Below are 23,848 nucleotides of genomic sequence, written 5' to 3' on the forward strand. Positions count from 1 at the left end.
AAAAGCAAGACTGTAAATAAATATATATAAGTTGAAAAGGAATCTTCAATAAATGGTAGACAATCCAGGTATGATATATCATTCTGAATTCTGTGACTTAGATGAAAAAAAGCAGGTTTAAGTCCATAATGGAGGGGCTTGATTTCTATGCTAAAGAAGTTAAGATGGGGGGCTGGGGATGTGGCTCAAGCGGTAGGGCGCTCGCCAGGCATGCGTGCGGCCCGGGCTCGATTCTCAGCACCACATACAAACAAAGATGTTGTGTCCGCCGAAAACTAAAAAAAAAAAAAAAAAAAAAAAAATTCTCTCTCTCTCTTTAAAAAAAAAAGAAGTTAAGATGGTTTCCCATGGAGAGATAAACTGAAGAGTGACCACTTAAAAGGCTATTATAATAAGTACCAATATGGGGTTATTTTGAATAGGCAGGAAGGCATATATAGATAAATACCAAAACATTCCAATGAACTCTAACTGAATAAGAGACAAGATATATGTAAAGGAATGGAAACAATATCAGGTTTTAAACATGTGTGATTAGAAACATGATAGTACCACTAAAAATGAGGGATTCAGAGAGAGGAGTACTGGCATTTGGATAAAATATGTACATGGAAGGTAAATGAACAATGAGTTGGATTTTATATATACTGAATCTGATTGCTATACATAATTGGTTCTCAACTCATGCAGAAACGTGGAACTAAAGCTTAGCAAAGAGATCTGCATAGCAACATGGGAGATTTGGGCGTTAGCTCACAAATCTGATAGCTGAATCCCTGGTCAGCTTATTACTTAATAATATATTTTACAAATCTATTATGTCAGAGGAAATAAATCAGAATGTAAACAAACAGCTTACCTCATTTTGGCCATATCCAACAATATCTTATTTGTTGCCAAAACAGCTGGAGGAACATCCATTATATTAGCATGTCTCTGTCTAGCTTCTACCAATTTTCGATATAACATAATCTGAACAACAACAAAAGAGAAAAGAACTCACAATTTTTTAATGTACTTAGAAAAATTCAGTTGTTACGTTTAGAGCTTCAGATACTACATTTTCCCTTAAGATGAAAATAAACTGAACTCTATCTCAGATTCTTAGCTAACGAACAATTTTTAATAAACTGGTAGCAGATTTTTAAGCGTGCAGAGAATACTAACTCCCCTCTCATAAATTGATTACCCCTTTTCACAAAAACCTTACCTGAGTCTCTTGCTCTTGGGCCAAAAGAACAGGATCTGAGAAACTGTAAGATTTTTCTGATGAATGCACCATGATACTAAAATATAAAAAAATAAATAAATAATAAAGTCTTTCCTTTCCCCTAATTTTATTTTTATTTTGCCCATAAAAATGAGAATATCATTCCAACTCAGTACAAATATTTATTCTTAACAATGCCAGGAGGGCAATTATTATTTAAGTGGCAACAGTTAGATTTTAAATATTTCAGAACAAATACAGTCAGTATAATCATAAAGTTAAAATTGTAATTTGAGTTCTTTATAAAATTGATGTACTTAAGAAAAGTTATCTGTCCTATCCTCCTCCTCAAACAAATGTTTTGAAAGAAAATACTGCATATCCATACTAAAGAGAACATTTTTTTCTTAACTAATACAAATACAATCTATGATTCTTGATGTAAAATCACTGATTTTCAGTTGATGGAAAACATAATATTATTCAGAACTTTCTTCAAAATGAAATGAATAAGCATAAAGCAAAAGAAGTAGCTGATGTGGTGGTACATACTTGTAATCCCAGCAACTCAGGAGGCTGAGGCAGGAGGACTGCAAGTTTGAGTCCAGTCTCAGCAACTTAGCAAGACCCTAAGCTACTGACACCCTGTCCAAAAATAAAAAATAAAAAGGGCTAGGGATATGGCTCAGTGGTAAAGCACCCAAGTTCAATACCCGGTAACAACAAAAAAAAAAGTAATTTTGTTTTGTTTTGGACTCTTCAAGAGGGAAAAACTATACCTAATGAGGAAACATGGTATGAAAGGTGCTAGGCAGCAAACTAGATATTCTACAAGAGACATTTCTCATTGATAAACTAATTGGAAACAGGAAAAGTTACAAAAATGAAATTGTACAGAATAGTCTAAATAAGAGGTGTCACATTTAAATAAATTCCTGCTTTGGGGGACAAAAGGGAGAGCATACTTGATATTTAAGAGATGTTTATAGATTTCTCTAAGAACTCAGAAACTATAATGTAAAGAATTTCATTTTCACAATTATCAAATTAAGTATTACCAAATCCTATCACTACAATAAATAGACTGGACCCTGAAGAAAGATAACTACAGTTCAAAGAACTAGTACTATCAGGTTAATCAAGAAAATGATAAATCTGCTTTAAATTACATATTAACCTTTATATTAGAATTATAGCATCTTTATACTACAATGCCATTTGAAAAATTATTTTTAAACTATTTCACAAAGGAAATTTGATTATTATGTATACTGGCCAAATCCTGGTAATATCCCTGAGGCAGAAGTATATGCAGAAAAATTTTAACAAAAAAAAGAATGTGCTGTCTCTGAACATCATTACAAGTTCACAGAAGAATGGTTCAAAGTAACTATAATGAATATCATCAAAGAGATTAATAAAGATACTGTATCTATGAAACAAGAAAACATAGTTATATATTATTAAACAAAAAGAGAACCAGAATTCTCATCAATTAAAAATTTGACAACTAAAATTCAATGTTCACTAGATGGGAAGTGTTAAAAATAAAGGAACTCTCATAGAGTGCAAACTAGCAGAAAAAGAATACTAAAATCAGTGGGGTGGGAGGAGACAATTATTAACATCAGGAACAATAAAGGTAGTGGTGGCCATATCAACAGAGTTTGGCTTTAGTATAGAATATTTTTGTGGTTATAACAATATAAAAATAAATTATTAATATGACCAAAACTTATAATTATGTTGGGAGGATTGAAAGAAGGCAACCTACTATGACAGCAATTCAATAAAAAATTTCTATAATTGGTAAGTCATAAACTAGTATCTAAGCATGTCATTTAGAAATACAAAGATTAAGTAACAGAGAAATCAGCCGGAAGATTGAATACAGCTAAGTAGGCTTAGGGAGGGTGAGCAAAGTGAGCAAAGCATTAGAAAGTGCATACTTTACTACAGACCTCGAAGTATCAATTGACTTTTCACATGTATTATTTGATGAAAATAAAAGTATCCTGTGTACTTCTGTACACTAAATCCTTATATTTAAATTCATTTCTAGGCAATTCCACAGGTATCCCAAACTCAGTATTAACCCATCTATCTTTTTCAATCACTGAGTACTAACAATTCTATCTCTAGGACAAGGGTGAAGCTTAGTGGTAGAGCGCTTGCCTCATGTGTGTGATACCCTGAGTTCAGTCCCCAGCACTGAAGGAAAAAAGTTCTTAGAAGTCTAAATATCTCACAAGTCTCTTTCTCCCCATGCCCACTGCCATTTCTCTCATCTATGCTACTATCACCTCTTGCAAATTCCTCTGCAATCACCTCCTTATTTGTGTCTCTACAACAACTCTAACCTTCCTGCAATCTATTCTCTCCACAACAAACAGATTAATAAAGGGTTGGCACACAATGGTCCACAGGTCAACTCCAGCTTTTTTTTTTTTTTTTTTGGTCAGGACTTAGCTAAGTCTTTTATACTTTGAAATGGATTTAAAAAAAAAAGATCATTCTGTGACATGCTAAATTATATAAACTTTAATTTAATAAATAAGATTTAGTAGGAACATGGTCACACTCATTCCTTCATATATTATCTGTGGCTGCTTTGAGGCTACAAAAGCAAAGTAGAGCAGCTGTCACAGAGGTTTGGGCCTTCAATGACTAAAGTATTTACTATCTTTCTTCTACAGAAAAGTCTGTCAACTCTTGTTCAGAAGTAAAGCTTTGACCACATTACTGTTCTACTTAAAACACTTCCTTAGGTTCCTAAATGCCTTTATGATCTAGTCAAGTGCTTAGAAGAAACTGAATACTCTGGACTCTATTTACCACTCTCTACTGACAGGTAATCTCTAGCCATATCGCTGAGCTTAGACCTTCATTTGCTTTCAGCTTTTTACATGTGAACAATTCCTCTACTTGGAACACTTTCCCTCATATCACTTGACTGACTTCAACTCAAGCTTCAAGTATCACTTCTGGGAAGCCCTGATTAAGCCTCTATTGTTTCCAAAATATTATTTTCTGGATTGTAGTTTTATGTTCCCTTTCCTGTATATCCCATTACAGTATTAGCTCTGTGGGGGCTGGTGACTATGTCTCCATTATTCTCCACTGAATTCCAAAACCTAAAATAGCACCTGGAACTAAGAAGAAGCCTAGCAAAAAAAAAAAAAAGTAAATATTTAAATGAAAAAATGCTTCAGGATATTTAATGGACATATTGTTTTTTATACCCCTTAACCTTTCTGTTCATATAAAACAATGGTAATTACATTCCACACATTCAAACAAAAAGGAATTGATTGGGGTAGAAAACTGATATCATGATAAACATTTTATCAGCCCCAAAGTAGTATTATCAAAGTGAGCAAAACATTAGAAAGTGCATAACAATCATAGATCGCATTAATATACTTTGACCTGATATGAATGTAAACATAGTCCATTTAAACTGTATATGTATAACATGGGCTCTGACATGACATGCTTTTCAAATTTTCCTTCCTCAGAAACTCTGGAATTTGTACTCTTCTCACTCTTTCATTAATCAGTAAATCAAATAGTAAGCTTAAATGATCAAGTATATTATCTTTATTCTCTCCCGACTCTATATGTGTTTATCATTTTATGTTGCCATAAATACCTTTTTTTGAAAATGAAGTGGGTATATTTCACACAAATGTAATAACAGTGGTTAAGGCTAGTTGTATACACATATAGATTTAAAAGTCATCTCTGCCATTTGCTATATATTCTTCAACGAGTTAGTTAACTTCTTAACTGTTGGTATCTTCAACTATAAGATGGAGATAAATAATAGGGAGTACTAACTCATAGACTGTTGTAAGATGAAGTGTTACATATGAAGTGCTTAGCATTTAACATAGAACCTGGCAAACAATAATACCCATGAAATGTTAGCTATTAAATTAATACTATCATTGTATGGATCTGTCAGATCAGACAAGGCAGGCAGCTACCAAAGGAGGCAGATTTAAAAGGGCCGCTGAACAGGCTTTATTGAGATATCACTCCCGGACGGAACTCGATCAGACCCACAGAGGGGACAGGGGAAGGGTCTGAGGAGAAATCACGTGGAAGCTGAACCGGACTGGAGTTTTATGGGGCTTACAGCAGGAAGGGAAGGGCTTGGGACAGGAAAAGGTTTTCTAGGGTCCCTTTGCCCCCTTGGAGTTGGTTAGGGGAGTTGGCTGAACTCTAGGATTGGCCAGGGGGTCCTGCTGATTGACAGGTGATAGTCAGGAGATCTGGCTGACTGACAGGCATTTCAGCCGATGTTCTTTTCAGGCATGGGCTGCTTTGTTCTAAGTTGCCATTAAGTCGCCACCAAGTCGCCACCATGGACCTAACAGAATCTACTCTAATAACTGTAGTACTGGAAACTTATGCTTTAACCTCCTTTTGTCAATGAAAAAGCCAACATCTAATAGTCCTTTATCTTCAGGAAAGAAAGGAAAGTAATGCTGATAATATAAGTATAGGAAATAAATATTTGGAACTCTGTACCTTTTTTTAGGAATGTTACTCCCAGAAGAAATGTTAGCAAGTGCTTTGGAAGAACACATCCTCTCCAAGTTAGACTGCTTTTAAACACATAAAGGTTCATTTAAAAATCACAAGTTTCAAAAAACACTTAAATACAAAGAAAAAAGGGTACAAAATCTCACAGTGACAATCTCTCCTCAGATAACCAAGTCATCAAATAAATCAACTGAACATAAGCTCTTGAACTATCAACTTTTAAAATTCAAAAGGCAATTAAAAATACAACTCAATAGCTGGGGGCTATGGCACACACCTGTAAGCCCAAGGTCAAGGCCAGCAACTTAGTGAGGACCCATCTCAAAATAAAAAGGCAAAGTATATACCTCAGTAGTAGAGTACTTACCTAACTGCTCAAGGTCCTAGGTTCAATCCCCAGTACCAAAAAAATAAAACACAAAAATACAACCCAATGTCCCACTAATCCAAAACTCTTAAGTGATCAAAAGAACATTCTAAAGTACAGTAAGAGCCCAAGACACAAAACTGATTCAATTACATTCCACATATTTTAATAAAGCAGAAAAAGTATACTACAAAGTTTAATTCACCTGTATGTCCCATTTCCACATTCTAATTAGCTAATGTCCACCTGTGAGTGAGTTCCTAATCTACAATAGCTGTCTAAGATCCCAACAAAGCAAGAAAATGTGGATGGTGCGTGTATGTGTGTTTGTGCATGTGAAGTGAGTAATGTAGCTTTAATGAGACTATTTAGGAAGTAGGCTTATTATGACTATTTAGGAAGTAGGCTTATTATTCCATCAGCAGTAAGCATTATAAATATGTAAAAACTAAGCTAAATTAGTTACCAATTAGGCTTAAAAGAATCAAAGGTAAGTTTTTTTCCTCAAATACTTCAAATTCTTCTAATAGCTCCAGAAATCACATATTGCATTTTACTCTATTCATATCATTTCTCTTTCCAATTTATGACTTGTTATATATGCCATTTTCCTCTTTATGTAAAGCAGAATTAACATAATGTTTTAAAACAAGAGTTGCAACAATTAAAAAATAAAATAAATTAAGAACCACCTCTTTAAAACAAACCTTCTCTGCAGTTAATTCAATTGGTATTTGATTAGAAGAATGCGGTTCGGTGCCTGAAGATACAGTTTTAGAACTGAAAAATAAAATTAAATTATCTCAAATGTGAAAATGCAATTATCTAATTGTGAATCATCATACCCCTACTCTCTCAGAAAAGCAGATGACATTATATTATCCTTTTTAAATGACCCGATGACTTTTAAATGTAATTTCTTTTCCCAGAAAAGGAAGATGTTTGAAAGAAAAAACTGATATACAATCAATAATATGTAAAGGTATTAAAAAGTAGGCTATAAGTGTATTCCCTTCCCATCTTCTACACATGAGAAGAAAATGCAGTATATGAATTCTTCAGCATTCATGTCAATGCTACTTAATCAATGAAAAAGAAGTTTTCTAATGGTCAACTACTTCCCATCAACCAAGAAAGTTCTGTGATTTATCTTTTCCCGGGGACTCCCTTTCTTCCAAATTGACTAAAGTAGATATGCAAAAACAGACAGGCAATTCATTTTACTTGAGTGGTACCTAAAATCACTGAAACAGCAACAACACCAAAAACCCATAAGTTAACAGAAAAAAAAAACCTGAAAAATGAACCTTGGCCGAAGAAACTTCTTTGGACACAACTCTTCATCAGCTTGAAGCATAAGACTCTGAGGAGATTCCACATTGGATCTATCAAGCCAATTTCTACCCTATTGAAATCAAAAAAGAATCTTAATGCATAGTTGAGAAAAATTAAGTCAAACAGGTAGACTTCTATACTGTTTACCTTTTTTGTAAGGGTGCAAATTTTTGCAAATTTGTTATGCCCAGGAACTTCTACCAAGAATCCTTCAGTTATGAGGTGACGGGATAAGGCCTTCCACCAATTCTCTGTTTGATCCTTACCAGTGCCAAAAAAACTGTGACTACGATATTTATTTGCAATACGCTGAGAACTCTGAAATCAGGAATAAAATTAATATCTAAAAATGCTTATCCAATTAAATGGAATAAATTAAAAAACAAACCCATCCATTGATTCTTTGGATTTAACCAAAAAATCCAACTTTAACAACCTATAAAATTTAAAAAAATTTTTTTAGTTGTGATGGGCACAATATCTTTATTTTATTTATCTGTATGTAGTATTAAGGATCAAACCTAGGGCCTCACATGTGCTAGGCAAGCACTCTACCACTGAGCTACCGCCCCAGCCCCCTATAAAATTTTTATACCCATCCTGCTTGTTCTGTACCCAACTCATACATAGTATGTGCTCCTTTTATATTTTAAATAATCACAGAAATTTTCACATATAACTCAGATGCACTTCCCAATGCATAGGTTTAAATACATGTTTGGAACTGTCAATCTCTGCTCTTTAGACCTTTGAATAACATACATTATTGTTTAAAAAGATGATCATGATCTACAGCTCAAGTAGATCCATGGATGTTAAAAACAATGTGGCATGATAATCCTGTAACAATTCATGGCTTCCATGCATGGCTACTTTTACTGTGTGTTTCTTCATTATACACTACAAAGTTTATTCACTCCTTTATGATTTATTTGCTTCACTGAGATATACCAAAGAAAACATGCTAAACAGTTGTTGATTTTTGAGATATTTTTCCCTAAGTGATAAGAGAATTCCTATGGGAGACCCTTCATAGCCATCAAGTTCAAGAAACACTGGGAAATTTAGTCTGTCATGCAATTCGCTTATCCTTTCAGAGGGAGGACTCCACCCACCTACACTCCCTACAAAGTACTCTTCCATTCACATCACCCTTGTACTGCCTCTTTCTTTCATCTTACACATTTAAATACTAGTTCAAATGTATATGGTAATATATGAACAGAAGGTTTTATAATCAACTATTCCTGTCTAATATAGTTGAGGTAAATATAGCAGATAATAATTCAAGGGTCATCCTAACCTCAGTCCACTTCTATTGCACAATCTGGGAAGTCACAAACACGATTTCTGAAACTCTTTTGGCCAGGGTTCTGGATATGATTTAAGTTCTGCTCATCAGATGTTTGCATGGTATGCAAACATATTTGCATGGTATGCAAAAGCAAAATGTGAGGTAAAGGCTACTCCTCTACTAGTTTTGTAGATAACATATAATTGTGAAGTTTTTTTTTTAATGAACATTAACAAGGAACCCAGCACACAACTATTAGCTTTGTAAGTATCAAGAGGCATTTACTTTGTTGACACAGATTATAGCAACCTCAATGTGGTTCTCAGCAAAAATAGAACCCTCCTGAGTACTATGGCTTCCAATTCGGTGCAATTCAGGATAAGGTGTCAGTGATAGTTTCCCAAGTTGAGGAGCTTCCTGATCACAAAAGAGGCAGCTGCTCCTTTGACAGACTGCTTTGCAAAGTAACCTTGTCAATAATTTCCTAAGTCACTTAATATCCTTTCTGTTTAAATTAACTAGAATGATCATTAGCTTTCTAATATAAGTACTGTATTTTAGGTTGTATTTACGTTATAAAAACATTCATCCCTTCAATATGTGAAGAAGTGATTATATTCTGAATACTTAATATAAAATAATACTTAATATAAAAATGCAGTCTAAAATTTTAGAATTGGGAAGATAATTAAACATTTTATCTACGAAGGTTTAACAACCAATGTATATACAAATCCAGAGGTCAAAATTAAAAAAATATGCAGGATGAGCCACAATAGACATAACTCAGGGAACTGTAAGACTCTATTAAAAATATACTAGCTTTATTCAACTAATGAGAACATAATGGTTATAGGTTTATTATTTTGTAATGCTAAAAATGTGAATTCCAAAACAGGTATATTAACACATTTATGTCATTTACTACCGTTTCTAAGGCACACATTTCCAAAAATAACCTAAATAAGGTATATCCCTCAAAAAAAGAAGCTAGGATGAAACGAAGTAAAGGAGATTAAATTCCCACCAGAGACCGAGACATCAGTGCCTAGATACTGGAATATAAATAAAGGCTTCCGCCAGGAGTAGTTAACAGTCTATAGTTGCTCTCTATTAAATTTTAAAACTAAAAATAGAAGTTTTATTAAAATAAACAAAGTAATGAATTTTAGTAGCATGATGATTATATTTATGAAAATGTTATTAGAACAAGATTTAGAGAAATATAAACTAGGTATGACATGACACCTTTTTTCTTACCCACAATCTTTGCCTATGCTAACTCTCACTTTGGTTGATTTGAATAGAATGTTTAAAAATCAGACATCAAATACATATGATGAACAAATCTAACGACCTTATGTACAACATGAGAACTATAGTTAATAAAACAGTACTATAATTGGGATTCCTGTTAAATGAATAGGTGCTCTTGCCACAAAAACAAGCAAACAAACAAATAAATAAAAAATTGGTAACTATGTTGAAATGATGGATATACTATGTTGCTTCACTCCAGGAACCATTTTATTATATTTATGTACCCTCCAAAAATCATGTTGTTTACCTTAAAAATATACACAATAAAATTTATTTCAAAAAATAAGTGACATAAAAGAAAATATCATAGAATTTAACAACTGAAAGGAAAGCTGAATCTGTTTGATCTATCTTAAGTTATTTTCTTACTTATACTCAAACAAATAATCAGAGGCTCAAACATGTTATGTCACATCCCACAGTGTCTTTGTACTACAACTAGGATTAGAACATAGGCCTCCAAGACAACTAATACCAATTTTTTATTAGTTTTACATGTACTCTGCATGCATACATACACCCCCACACACAACCAATATACTAGGTAGGTTCTTAAGCTATTTTACCTGGGTTTAGGTCACTGCTCTGGCAAGTTATTCAACTATGCTTCTAGGCCTGACTTGATATGCAAGTATAATAATAGTTTCTATGTCTTGGGAATATTATACAGATGAAGTGAGTAAGTAGGACAAATCCTGTCTCAGTAATATTAACTTTCTTTTTACTAGTTAACAGCAGATCCTTTAACTGAACCTGAATTCCCTAATCTAACAGTATTAGTTTCCTCTGGAACATTTGCTAACAGTCTTGTACATCTGCTATGGGGCTCACCTTTGTAGTAGAATATTCTACTGCTTATAAACTAGTAACACCAAAAGGTATTAAGTTGCCTAACTAGCACTTTCTAGTTCTCTTAGACACTAAAAATTACTGATAGATTTTCCTTTCCTAAGCAGAAAAAACCTGAAGTAAATTTGTGTACATCTATTAATATGAAGCAATAAAGCTTTTTCTAACTAGTCAGGAGTAACTGTCTCTTCCCTTTATGATTAATAATCATTGTGAATCCTGAGTTCTATGTGAATAAATTTTCACTGTCATGTTTCCATGGTAATAATCATGCAGAGAATGAAGTATCTTTGCTCTTTGATAAAGAGCATTTTGTTTTAAAGAAATCATATATTCCCTTTTCAACTAGAAACCCAAATGGAACCAAGTAACTTAAAAAAAAAAAAAACAGAATTAAAGCAAACCGCAGTAAGAATTTTCAACAACAAATGTTTGATGATTTCTCACTCCAAGCAAAGCATCCTCCATTAATTGCTTTAATGTTTCAGTTAATTTAATTTTCCAGGTTATCTACTGTCAAGAGTCAAACTGCCTGGAATGGGAAAGCTGCTATGGAGAGAATACAGGGCTTTGGGTATTGATTTTTATAGAGGGCACAATTTTATACACATATCACTCGTCAACCAATAACAAATCTTCAATTCTAGTATCTCTAGATAATTCCATTTAAAAATACAAATTTAGAACTGCATTTAATAGCATAATAAACACAAAGGCACTGTTAGGAAAGCTATTTGTCCATCCTGCTACTGGCACAAAGTAACAGTATGGCCTAGACCAGATCATTTAAAAACTCTGTTTCAACTAGAATAAAATAAAACGATAGGGCTAGTCTTTTTGCCAAGTTTTGGCACTAAGAGTCTATACTTCTATGGGATGCAGTCTTAAAAAGGAAATTTTCATCTCATTATTTTCCTTTAAAAATCAGGTTAGAAAAACAGGGTCAACAAAACTTAGACTCTTGGAATGTGGAAATCTAACTGATGAGTAACAGCTGGAATAAAGAGAACTAACTGACTAGTCAAATTACACTACCTGACATATGAGTTTTTGATAAGCAGTCTTCTGCCCTAGTATCTGACAGAGAAAAACAAAAGACTAAAATTTTGCCACTTTTCCAAATTAACTTCTTTAAAATTCATAATTGCTTTTTGTAGTAATTCTATCTGCTGGGAAAAGCATTTTCCTCCATCCTTCTTCCTTCATTCTTTCTCCAAATGTCCAAATCAACTATACCTCTCAGAAATCTACTGTATCCCCCATAAAACAGAAAGCTCCAATTAAATCTTCACAAACACTTCTAATTCCCCTAAGAATACTCTCCCTAGGACTTCAATAATAGTTCCTATCGGTTCATATATCCTTTACCTCTTTCTATACTATATCATACTTACATCTTTCCAAGTAATATTTTCTACACTAGATGATAAGCCTCATCTAATTCAACTTTGGATCCCCTACAAAATACAATATAGTGTCTTACACAAAAATAGATGTTTAATAACTAGTGGAAAAATAGCTATAAACTTCAACTCAAAAAGCGTTGAATTCTAAGTTCTTAAGAGTACAAAACATGTCCAGAGCTTCTATTAAATCTCTCTCACACATACAGACACACACACACAAATACACCGACCCTTTCTCAGTTCCTACAAGCAAAAGAGGTTCATGATTACCACTTTAGGGCTTCAGAAAATCATTTTGAGCTGTTAATTCCATGTAAAATAAAATCAAAGGATAAAGTAACCATAATTATCTCTAGGAATACATTTTAATCAGATGAAATTGGTTGTCTAGAAAATCAATGGGCAGTCCTTTCCTGTTAGGTACTTTGAAAATTAGAGTTTGATTAAAACTTACCAATAGTTCCAATGGCTGTCTAGGTAAAATCATCTTTTATGAAAAGCACTATACAATGCTGGGGCAATGATAAGGTTTAGCATGTTAATAATATGATCAGAAAAGATGTTTCACTTAATCTTTCCTATACAGATTAATGACTGTGTTTCCATTTTCTAATCTATAAAATTAAGGCCACTGTATATCTTGTCCATATTCACACAGGGGGTATAAAATTTTTTGGATGGTGAACAATTTAAAACAAAGTTCCTTAGGCAATACTATCATGATTTAATTTCTAATAAAACATGATCTTAAAACAAAATTTTAAACTCCACTTACAAACTTGTGAATAAGCTGCATAAATGTTTATGCTATTTAGGAAAATCTTGTGTAGATGAACAGCATCATGTATTGCTGAAATTGCATTTGTTATAATATTTGCACACATAACATTATTTCTTTTAAAAACTCCAAAAGTTTCTCTGTTTAAGACACATCATTTTACAGATCAAAATTATCTACAAAGATATTAATGTATCCTAAATTGGTTAAGGAGAACAATTCCCAAAGGTATTACAATTATAATTTTTAAAATAATATCCCAGTAGATAGCAAGATCACTGAAATGGGGGGGGGGGGGCTGGATAGGGAACTTACCTTATTTTCACTGCAGTTAGTGTCTCTAAATTTTCATTAAGTGGTACTTTTTAAAAAGTTTTACACTTTTATCTAGCAAGGGTAGTATAAAATTTCACAAAGGATAAACTTCTTAATTTGAGGACTCCCAAAAGACACTGTCAGTATAAAAGGTCTGAGTTGGTTTTCAAATAATAGGTGAAATCTGATCCCTCTTGTGACCAGTTCAAGTTAGTTTAGGAGCCCACTTAAACTTATTTGTTGATACTGGATACTACTGGATTATACCAAATTAAAACAAGGATAATGTTTATAAGTTATACATTCAACTGGGGTACAAAGGTGTTAAAGGTGATAAAAATTAAAAAAAATTATAGATCTCAATTATATTTAAGCTGTCCCATGCAATTTGTTTGTTTGTTTTTTAAATAAAAAATATAGTATCACTCATAGGAATTAAAACAAAGTTCCTTAGGTGACACTTCCACTATTAAATTTCTGACCAAACTTGTGATTTAAAAATAAAAATGTAAACACCATTCAGAATATTAAAATATCAGTAAATAAAAAGTTAATATGTTTTCTACTATTAAAAATATTTCTTAACTAAGTTAACAGGCTCCTTTCTAAACAAAATAAAAACTAAAAAATATTCACATGAGCATTTGACTATTTAACAAATAAATGCTTATCTAAAATGGTTTTATAAATTTTACATACAAAATAAGAATTTTAAAGAATATTTAAAATAAATGTACGTAACTGTAAAGTATCCTATTTTCCACTCTTAGTTTAGTCAACTAGTATCAACATAGAACACTTAATTTTGTTTTATCAGGAATAAAATCATATTTTATTTTACAAAACAAAAGTAAAGTCAAATTTTTTTCTTGGTATTTTATACTTCTGGTAGGAAACAGAAGAGGAAAAAAATATGTTGCCAAATATTGTTATGAACTAAGACATTTACAAAATTATCCTCAAAACTACAGTTTTGCTCAATTTAAAATTCTTTCCTGGGTACCAAAAAAATCCAACTTTTTTCCACCAGCCCCTTGATAATGAAAGTTAACATGCCTTAATTATCCTAAGAAAGATCAGTCTAGGGATTTACCCCAACAATGTAATAAACTAATATAATACTTCAGACTGAGAAGCAAAGTTGAACATAAGCTTGGAACATCAAAACAACAATAGATGTGACACATATATGTTCTGTCAGAAGTAGTGAATTGCAGGGTTTAAATGTAAATTAATGCTGATTTTCTTCATTTCTAATAATTCACCTAAAGTCAAAGCTATAATCACAACACAATAAATCTTTAAAGAAACTACAACAGGAGCGAAAAAAGAACTAAGAAGGTCATTCACATATACTTACAGATCCTCGGAGAAATAAAATTGGAACCCCAATTCCAAACTTTTCCTCTAAGATGCCCACAGCAGATAACAACTGGAATGCTTGTGGACCAAAGTCCTGTGATGTATCATCTGAGTCATTATTAGAATCACAATGATTCAATCTGAATAAAAATATTAATTATTAAGACAGCATAACAAAGTACATACCTTAAGCAATAAAAAAGATTTAATGTGCAAATTAGCCAAGTAAAAAATACCTCAAATGTGTCAACTGCTGTAGAAGATACAAAATTTATATAGCCAAGAGCATGTGAAGTATCTCAAACATGACAAATAAACTATAATATAGCATTCCAGAATGTTATGCTAATGGTTCCCCTCTAGTGTCCTAAGAAGTCAAGTTTCATGGCAAGTGGCCCAGACCTTAGATGGAAGAAGACTAAGAAGTTCAAGAAAGTACAACAGTTCCACTTGATGGATTATATATGAACATTGGACTTTTGTGTTAGGTTTTGTTGGAAAAAAATGGGATTATTACAAAAGAAAATTTTAACTTAAAAAGAAAATCTCCTATCCAATAAACTGTTAGTTTAAACTCTAACTTATAGTTTAAACTATAAATTATGACAGAAAGATATAAACTCTTCATTTAAGTGTATATAAGGTAAATTCATAAATCATTCTTCAAGTTGATATGAAATTTTTATTAATACAAATTTGATTTATTTTAGGTCAAGAACAGCAACAAAAAAAATCCTTAGGGAAAAATCAACCACCTAATTCAACTGAACTTTCATAGCAATAAGAATGCATTCAATATTCCAGATAAAATAATGTTTGGAGGGAGGGGAAAAACTATGTTTAGGTTTATTCTCCTATTCTAACATCTTTAGTAGGATAATTACCTGGTTAATTTACTCTACTAATAAGAGTAACTAAAGCTATCAAATTCCCATAAAGAACTACCTGTATTGCATTTATTGGTTTTTAATATAATTATCACTAAATTCTAAAAATATTTTAATTTACAGTTTGATTTTTCTTTAAGTTATTTAAAAGTATTATTTTAGATTTCCGGAATTCCTAAGAATTTTTTATTTATCTTTTAGTTTACTATCAGATTTTAATATATTATCCGAATATGTGGTGAATTAGATACCAATTCATTGAAAAATGCTGAGATAAACTATAATTTAGTAAAGGGGTCAGAAAACATTTTCCATAAAAGGCCAGATAACAAATAATCAGGCCTTGTGGACCACAATGGGTTTTGTAGATAACTACTTAACTCAAGCAGTCATCATAAACACAAGGGCATAGCAAAGTTCCACCAAAATTTTATTTACAGAAAAACAGGCAGCAAGTGAAGTGGATGTGGCCCAAAGATCATATTGCCAATCCCTGCTCTTGTAGTCAATATTTATAAATACTCCATGTATACATGAGAAGTATAGACTCTCATTCAGTTTTTCCCAACTAATATGCTGCAAACAGATTCTAGGTGAGCTGAAAGGTTAATTATTTCAGTCCAAGTTACCTGTATTCTGACTATTAGCCCAGTGTGGGATACAAATATTGATCATTTGTTAGGGGGATCATGAAGTAAATACAGTAATTTACAATCCACTTCTCTAGCTGCTTGATAAATTTTCTATTACTAGGTGCCTAATAAATCAAATGTGTACTATAGTGACCAAATTTCCTATAACTTGCTAATTTTTTTAAATTATTTAACCTACCAATAACTAAAAAATTATATCAAACTTTTCCACTTTGAGGGCATATTTGTTTATTTCTTTGAGTTCCCTCAATCTGTGCTTTATGGGAATGAGTTTTCTGTTTTGTTTTACCTTGTTTGTTTTTTGAGGCAGAAAACAATGTTCTCTTGGTGAAGGAACTATTTATCATTATGCAGAGAACATCTCCAATCCTAATAGCATACCTTGTGTTTTATAATAATGTATCTACCACACAAAAGTATATAGCTAACCCAAGCAGGTGTATCATTTGTTTTAATTTTTCAATCAATAAAGAGTTATATTAGTCATATTTGTGTAAAGTTCTACAAATTTTAACACATCATAGATCCACACATATAGATTCACCTAATCCTCACCACACTCAGGACACAAAACAAATCTGTCACTCAAAATACTCGTTTGTGCTACCGTTTTGTATACCTTCTCATTCCCTCTAACCTCTGGCAACTGCTGATCTTCTCTTCGTCCCCACAGTTTAAATACAAGTTTCAGAGAATATCATATAAATGGAACCATATTGTAGAACTGGTGTTATTTCTTCTTCAAATGTTGGCTAGACTTTGTCACTGAAGTCTTCAGGGCTAGAAATTTTATTTTCGGAGGCTGTTAATAAGGAATTCACTTCCTCTAATGCTTGGGGGACCATTCAAGTTCACCTATTTCATTGTGGCTGAGTATGGTTAGTTTGAGATTATTAAGTAATTAAATTAAGTAATTTCATCTACATTAGTGAATTTATATATAAGTTGTTCATAGTGTTTTATTCTTATACTTATTAATGTCTACTAGATTTGTAGCAAAATTCCCTCTCCCATGCCTGCTATTAATAAATCTATTTCTCTTTCTTCTTGCTAGAAGTTTTTATCAATTTTGTTGACCTTAACAAATAATGACCTTTTGCATTCACTGTTTTTTACTACTTTTTTTTTTCTGTTTTCTATTTCACTAATTTAGGCTCTTATCTGTATTATTTCCTTCCTTCCACTTCCATTTGCTTTATTTTGCTTTGATTTGCTTGTTTCTTATGTTGGAAGCTTAATTGGTCCGAAACCTCTCTCCTTTTATAAGATAAATATTTAATGCTATAAATTTCCTTCCTAGTATAGCTGTATACTAAACATTTTTGTATTTTTATTCCATTCAGTTAAAAATATTTTCTTATTTCACTTGAGACTTTCTCTCTGATTAATAGATAGTTTAGAAGTGTGCTATTTAATTTCCAAGGGTTTAGAGACTTTCCTCATATCATTCTGTTACAACTTTCTAGTTTAATTCCAGTATAGTCAAAACACATACTTTATCCAAATAGATTACTTCCAAATTTGTTAAAATTTTGTTTTATGACCCAGAGTATGGTTCATGTTTGTAACATTCCATCTTCCCTTAAAAAGAATGTGTACTCTGTTGCTGTTGGATGAAGCGTTCTTTTAAAAACTAATTAGATCCAGGTTGTTGACAGTTCTTTTTATTCTTATCCCCTTAGTGATTTTTTTATTCTACTACTTCTATTGATTACTGAGAGAAGATGTTAAAGTCACCAACTATAATTGTGGATTCTCTATTCTCTTTTCAGTTCTTTTAGGTTCTTTCTTTGAGTATATAAACATTTAGGATGTCTTCTTGGTTGGGATAGTTGATTTTATGTGTAACTTGGCTAGTCTGAGGTACTCAGTTGTTTGGTCAGATACTAATCTAGATGTTGCTGCGAAAATATTTTATAGCTGTGATTAACATTCATAATCAGCTGGCTTTAATTAAAGGAAGTTACCATCAATAATGTGGGTAAGTCTCGTCGAATCAGTTGAAAATGTTAAGAGCAAAAAATGTAGCTGAAAAAAGAATTCCACTTCAAGACAGCAACATCAACTCTTGCCCATGTTTCCAGACTGCTTAACTTGCCAATGCCATCCCCCACAACTGTGTAAGCCAATTCCTTATAACCAACTCCACATAATTCCTTTCATCCTTCCCCCTTTAATATAAAATCATTCACCCTGTTTCTCTGGAGAATCAGGACTAATAAATGAGTGAGCTGATCCTTTTACATCATGCAATGTCCTCTTTTATTCACGCTAGTATTTTTTTGTTCCAAAGTGTCCACTGCCCAACATTAAAACAGCAACTTCAGCTTTCTTTTGACCTGTGTTTTCATGGTACACCATGTTTCATTCTTTTGTTAACCTACCTATATAAATATACTTGCAGTGGATTTCTTACAGCATATAAGATAGGGCCACATTTTTAAATCAATCCTGAGAATTTACACCTTTAAATGATATTTTTAGACAATTTACATTTAACAATTGATTATGTTTAGGTTTAGGTCTACCCTTCTATTGTTTTATCTATTACATAAAGTAAAATACTCTTAAATTGTTTGCTTTTTAATTTTTAAATAAATTCATTTAGTTTAAAAAAACTAAAATATACATTCAACAAAAATTCAATTAAATATTACCTAAAAAAAGAGAGAGAAATCTTAGAATGTTCATCAAGAAGAAATCTGTACCTGATTCTGCAATTATCACAGCATTTTTCAGTTCCCATAATACCCATGGAGGCCTTTCTTAGTTGTTTGTCCTCAAAATGAGACAAGATGATTCTATCCAAGAGAAATTTTTAAATTAAATAAATAAATACACACACATTAACTTCATTGCTAAAAATAGATAAAATCACCATTAATTATTTGCTTGGAACCTCATTATTTGAGTTTAGTTTACTCAGGCACAAAGAAAGCTGCCTTTAAAACTGGGCATACCATAACATCAACAAAATATTCTTTCAAAATAATCCTAATAATTTAGCAAACGTTTTTCTTAAAAGAGAAATAGCCTGAGTTTTCATAAACCCAGGATACTAATTGATATAAAATAAGTAATACAACTGAGCTTGGTGGTACATGCCCATAATCCCAGCTACTCAATAGGCTGAGGCAGGAAGAGCACAAGTTCTAAGTCAGACTGGCAACACAGCAAGATCCTATCTCAAAACAAAAAATAAAAAGGACTGGGGATACAGCTCAGTGGTAGAGTATCCCTGGGTTCAATCACCAGTACAAAAAAAATAAAATAAAATAAATAATACATACTGTCGCCTACATCTCCTGGAATGAAGATATTTTTCCATTTTTGCCATCATCTTTAATTTGTATAATCGAAACTTTTCATTACGTATCTCAGTAAGGCAGTTCCTGTCAATTCAAAATTTCACAGGGATATGTGAAACTATTATTTATTACTGCTTATTTTTATAACCTACAAAATTCACACTCATATTAGGATAAAGAATATTTCTAATCACCCTAGAAAGTTCTCTTATATTTCTTCACAATCAATGCCCCCAAAGGAGGGAAGCACTTTTGTAATTTTTATAAAAATTGCTTTCAAAAGAATTCTACCAGTGCCGGGCGTGGTGGCGCATACCTATAATCCCAGAGGCTGGGGAGGCTGAGGCAGGAGGATTCAGAGTTCAAAGCTAGCCTCAGCAAGAGCAAGGCACTAAGCAACTCAGTGAAACCTTTCTCTAAATAAAATTCAAAATAGGGCTGGGGGTGTGGTTTAGTGGCCTGAGTTCAATCCCTGGTATCAAAAAAAGAAAAAGAATTCTACCTATGTCCAAGTAACAATTCTTAAGCTGCCTTTGAAAAATCACTATACATGCTAGTTCTTCATTTTGATTTATATGTCACAAACTTTTTGATTTCCAGCAAATCTTTTATTATACACAAATTTTTACCTTTTCCCAGGTAAGTCTATGCATTATTTTAATTTATTTTCTAAGAAACTGAAAGCATTTATATAAAGAATACCAAAAGACTCCTTACCAACAGGAGTCTTTATCCCTATTAACTCTTCAGAGAATTTCTTGATCCTCCAAAACTAACTTTGTATATTGGGGTATGCAGGAACACCAATAAAGTATAAGAAATAAATTTCTTCCTCAAACAAGTATAATTGATTTTCTTCTATAATATTGAATTTATTAAAAATTGTTAAATCAGGCTGGAGCTGTGGCTCAGTGGTAGAGCGCCCACCTCGCACTTGGTAACTATAAAATGGGATTTCTGTTCATTCTGTTCGATCCTCAGCACCACATAAAAATAAATGAAGATACTGTGTCCAACTACAACTAAGAATATATTTTTTAAAAACTGTTAAATAGTATTAAAACACGTTATCTTCTAAAAAGTCAGTGCAACTAAGCTCACCCTGTTTATGTCTAGTCTTCTGTAAATAAATTTTATAAATATCAATATCAAATGATAAAAATCTCCGAAATAGCTTTGTATACCTTTCCAAGAATAAACAGAAGAATGTAAATAAAGGGGAGGGAGGAGGGAAAAGAAAAGGAACTACAGAATGAAACTGATTTCTGAATTATGCTCCATACATATATGAAAGAATAAATAAACAGACTCTAAGGTAACTATGACTGAAGACATATTACAACATGAGAAGACATGATGAGGAAAAAATACTATTCACTTGATGTACAACAGTAGGAAAGTATTCTGTAAGATCTATGTCATATGCCTAAGTATAAAACTTATTTAGGTAATTCCTCACACTCAGGAATGGCTAAAATTAGGTCATCTCCTCTATGTGGTAACATTTATCATCAATGTTCTTCATAGATACTGTCTGTTTTGGATTTTTGCTTTCATTTGTTGGTTGATTTGGGTTTTTTAGTTTGTTTGTTTTTTACTTTTTTTTAAAATTTGTTTTACTTAGTTACCCATGACAGTACAATGATCTTGACATATCATACAATTGAATCAGATGGGATATAATTTCTCATTTTTCTGAGTGTATAGATTGCAGAATTACATTGGTCATGCAGTCATGTATATACCCACAACAATAATGTCTACTTTATTCTGCTGTCCTTCCATTCTCCCCTTCCCCTCCCCTCCCCTCACTTCTCTCTACCTAATCTTATTTTTTTACTTTAAATATACCTGCAAATTACTTGAAATTTTAGACCCTGCTTCAAATATTTTCTTGGAAAGAAAGAAATATGTAAGCTGAAAACAATAGTTTTTACCTATTTAAGTTAAAGTCTGCTGGAGCCCAGAGTACATGACAAGAACTTTGAAGTCCATCACGGCCAGCTCTACCAATTTCCTGATAATATGATTCCATTTCTTTAGGAGCACCATAATGAATGACTCTGCGAATGTCAGCCTTATTAATGCCCATTCCAAAAGCTATAGTAGCGATGACACACTGAGAACAAATAACAAAATTGACAAACATATTTAACAGAATTAAAACTTTAACAATAATTCAATCATTAAAGTATCTGGCATAAAACTAAATTTAATATAATTTCAACAAATCACCTATAGAATAAAAGAGTATCTGCCCAATTTATTTATTAAAGATTGGTAACTATAAAATGGGATTTCTGTTTATTCTCTATAAAAAGCATAAAATAAGTGGGTTCTCTGAACATCTGTGAGTGTGAGACACAAAAGAGGGTCTTAAAAATATTTATTGTATTAAATGAAATGTTTATATTATGAAGTATTCAAGTATCTTACTACATAGCAAAGTATCTTATCCTAACATGATTCTAAGACAGAAACATCTCATTAAAGACAGTGAAGTGAAACATAATTTTCACTTCATCCTTAATTTTCTCTACATCCTTAAGAGGAAATGACAGAATACCTAATATGCATGTATATGCTAAGAAATCTTAACAAGTATTAACAATAAGAATACCAGTAAATGGATGGGGCTGGAGACTATCATAATAAGTGAAATAAGCCAATCCCAAAGAATCAAAGGCCAAATGTTTTCTCTGATATGTGGATGCTAATCCACAATAAGGGGGTGGGGGGCTAAGGAAGAATAGAGGTACTCTGTATTAGAGAGAAGGGAGTGAATGAATAGGACATTATGACCCTATGTAAATATATGATTACATAACCAGTATAATTCTACATCAGGTACAACTACAAGAATGAGAAGTTATACTTCAATTATGTATGACTTATACATGCATTCTACTGTCATGTAAGAACAACACAAAAAAGAATACAAAAAGAGCTGGGCATGGTGGCTCACCCCTGTAATCCTATCTGTTCAGGAGTCTGAGGCAAGAGGATCACAAATTCAAAAGCAGCCTCAGCAACTTAGCAAGGTATAACCAACTTACTAAAAAATTTAGTAAAATTTAATATAATTCAAAATAAAAAATACAAAAAGGGCTGGAGATTCGGCTCAGTAACTAAGCACCTCTGGGGTCAATCCCCACTACAAAAAAAAAAAAAAAAAGAGAGAGAGAGAGAGAGAGAGAGAGAGAGAGAGAGAGAGACAGACCGTAATAAACTACATGACTGCATTGCTTAAAGATAAAAAAATAGGGCTGGGGATGTGGCTCAAGCGGTAGCGCGCTTGCCTGCCATGCGTGCGGCCCAGGTTCGATCCTCAGCACCACATACAGAGATGTTGTGTCTGCCGAATACTCAAAAATAAATATTAAAATTCTCTCTCTCTCTCTCTCTCTCTCTCTCTCTCTCTCTCTCCCTCTCTCTCTCTTTAAAAAAAAAAAAAGATAAAAAAAATAAAAAAGAAAACTTTACAGAGTAATTGTGTAAATCTTGTACAATGAAATAAAATTGTGATAGAAATAAATGGGGTAGCCCATGCCTATAATCACAGCTACTCAGGAAGCTGAGTAGGATTACTCGAGCACAGGAGTTCAAGATCAGCCTGAGCAATACAGGGAGACCTCTTCTTTTATTATTATTTATGTATTTAAATTAGGTATATAAGACAGCAGAATGCATTTTGATTCATTGTACACAATTGCAGCACAATTTTACATTTCTATGGTTGTACACGATGTAGCATCACACCATATGTGCAGTCATACATGTACCTAGTGTAATGATGTCCATCTCATTCCACCGTCTTTCCTGCTCCCATGCACCCTCCCTACCCTCCCTCTCCTTTGCCCAATCAAAGTTCCCTCCATTTTCCCCATGCCTCCTGGCTCCCCATTATGGATCAGCATCCACCTATCAGAGGAACATTTGGTCTTTGGTTTTTTGGGACTGGCTTACTTCTCTTAGCGTAATATTCTTCAACTCCATCCATCTACCTGCATCCATCATCCTCGTCAACACTTACTGTTGTTTGTATTCTTGATAACTGAAATTCTGACTGGCATGAGATGAAATCTTAGAGTAGTTTTGATTTGCATTTCTCTAATTACTAGAGATGTTGAACATTTTTTCATATATTTGTTGATCAAATTCATATCTTCTGAGAAGTGATTGTTCAGCTCCTTAGCCCAATTATTGATTGGGT

The 23,848-nt window shown here is 32.7% G+C and overlaps 1 protein-coding gene across 5 annotated transcripts in view; it reads right to left on the reverse strand.

Moving 5' to 3' along the window:
- The window catches only part of Wrn (WRN RecQ like helicase), a 143,653-nt gene that overhangs the window by 35,199 nt on the left and 84,606 nt on the right, over nt 1-23,848 (reverse strand). For 2 of the 5 annotated variants that reach the window (XM_076853898.1, XM_076853902.1), the window contains 10 exons: nt 21,573-21,754; nt 19,618-19,719; nt 19,036-19,128; nt 14,786-14,927; nt 7,611-7,781; nt 7,436-7,533; nt 6,821-6,908; nt 5,747-5,820; nt 1,211-1,286; nt 860-972 (listed from right to left, as the gene is read on the reverse strand). In XM_076853898.1, coding sequence (XP_076710013.1) covers nt 860-972; nt 1,211-1,286; nt 5,747-5,820; nt 6,821-6,908; nt 7,436-7,533; nt 7,611-7,781; nt 14,786-14,927; nt 19,036-19,128; nt 19,618-19,719; nt 21,573-21,754 — 1,139 coding nt within the window. Of the gene's footprint in view, nt 1-859; nt 973-1,210; nt 1,287-5,746; nt 5,824-6,820; nt 6,909-7,435; nt 7,534-7,610; nt 7,782-14,785; nt 14,928-19,035; nt 19,129-19,617; nt 19,720-21,572; nt 21,755-23,848 lie in introns of all 5 variants that reach the window. The other 3 variants (XM_076853900.1, XM_076853899.1, XM_076853901.1) reach the window with 3 other exon arrangements.

The sequence above is a fragment of the Callospermophilus lateralis genome, chromosome 4, assembly GCF_048772815.1.
Source record: "Callospermophilus lateralis isolate mCalLat2 chromosome 4, mCalLat2.hap1, whole genome shotgun sequence".
Classification (NCBI taxonomy): Eukaryota; Metazoa; Chordata; class Mammalia; order Rodentia; family Sciuridae; genus Callospermophilus; species Callospermophilus lateralis.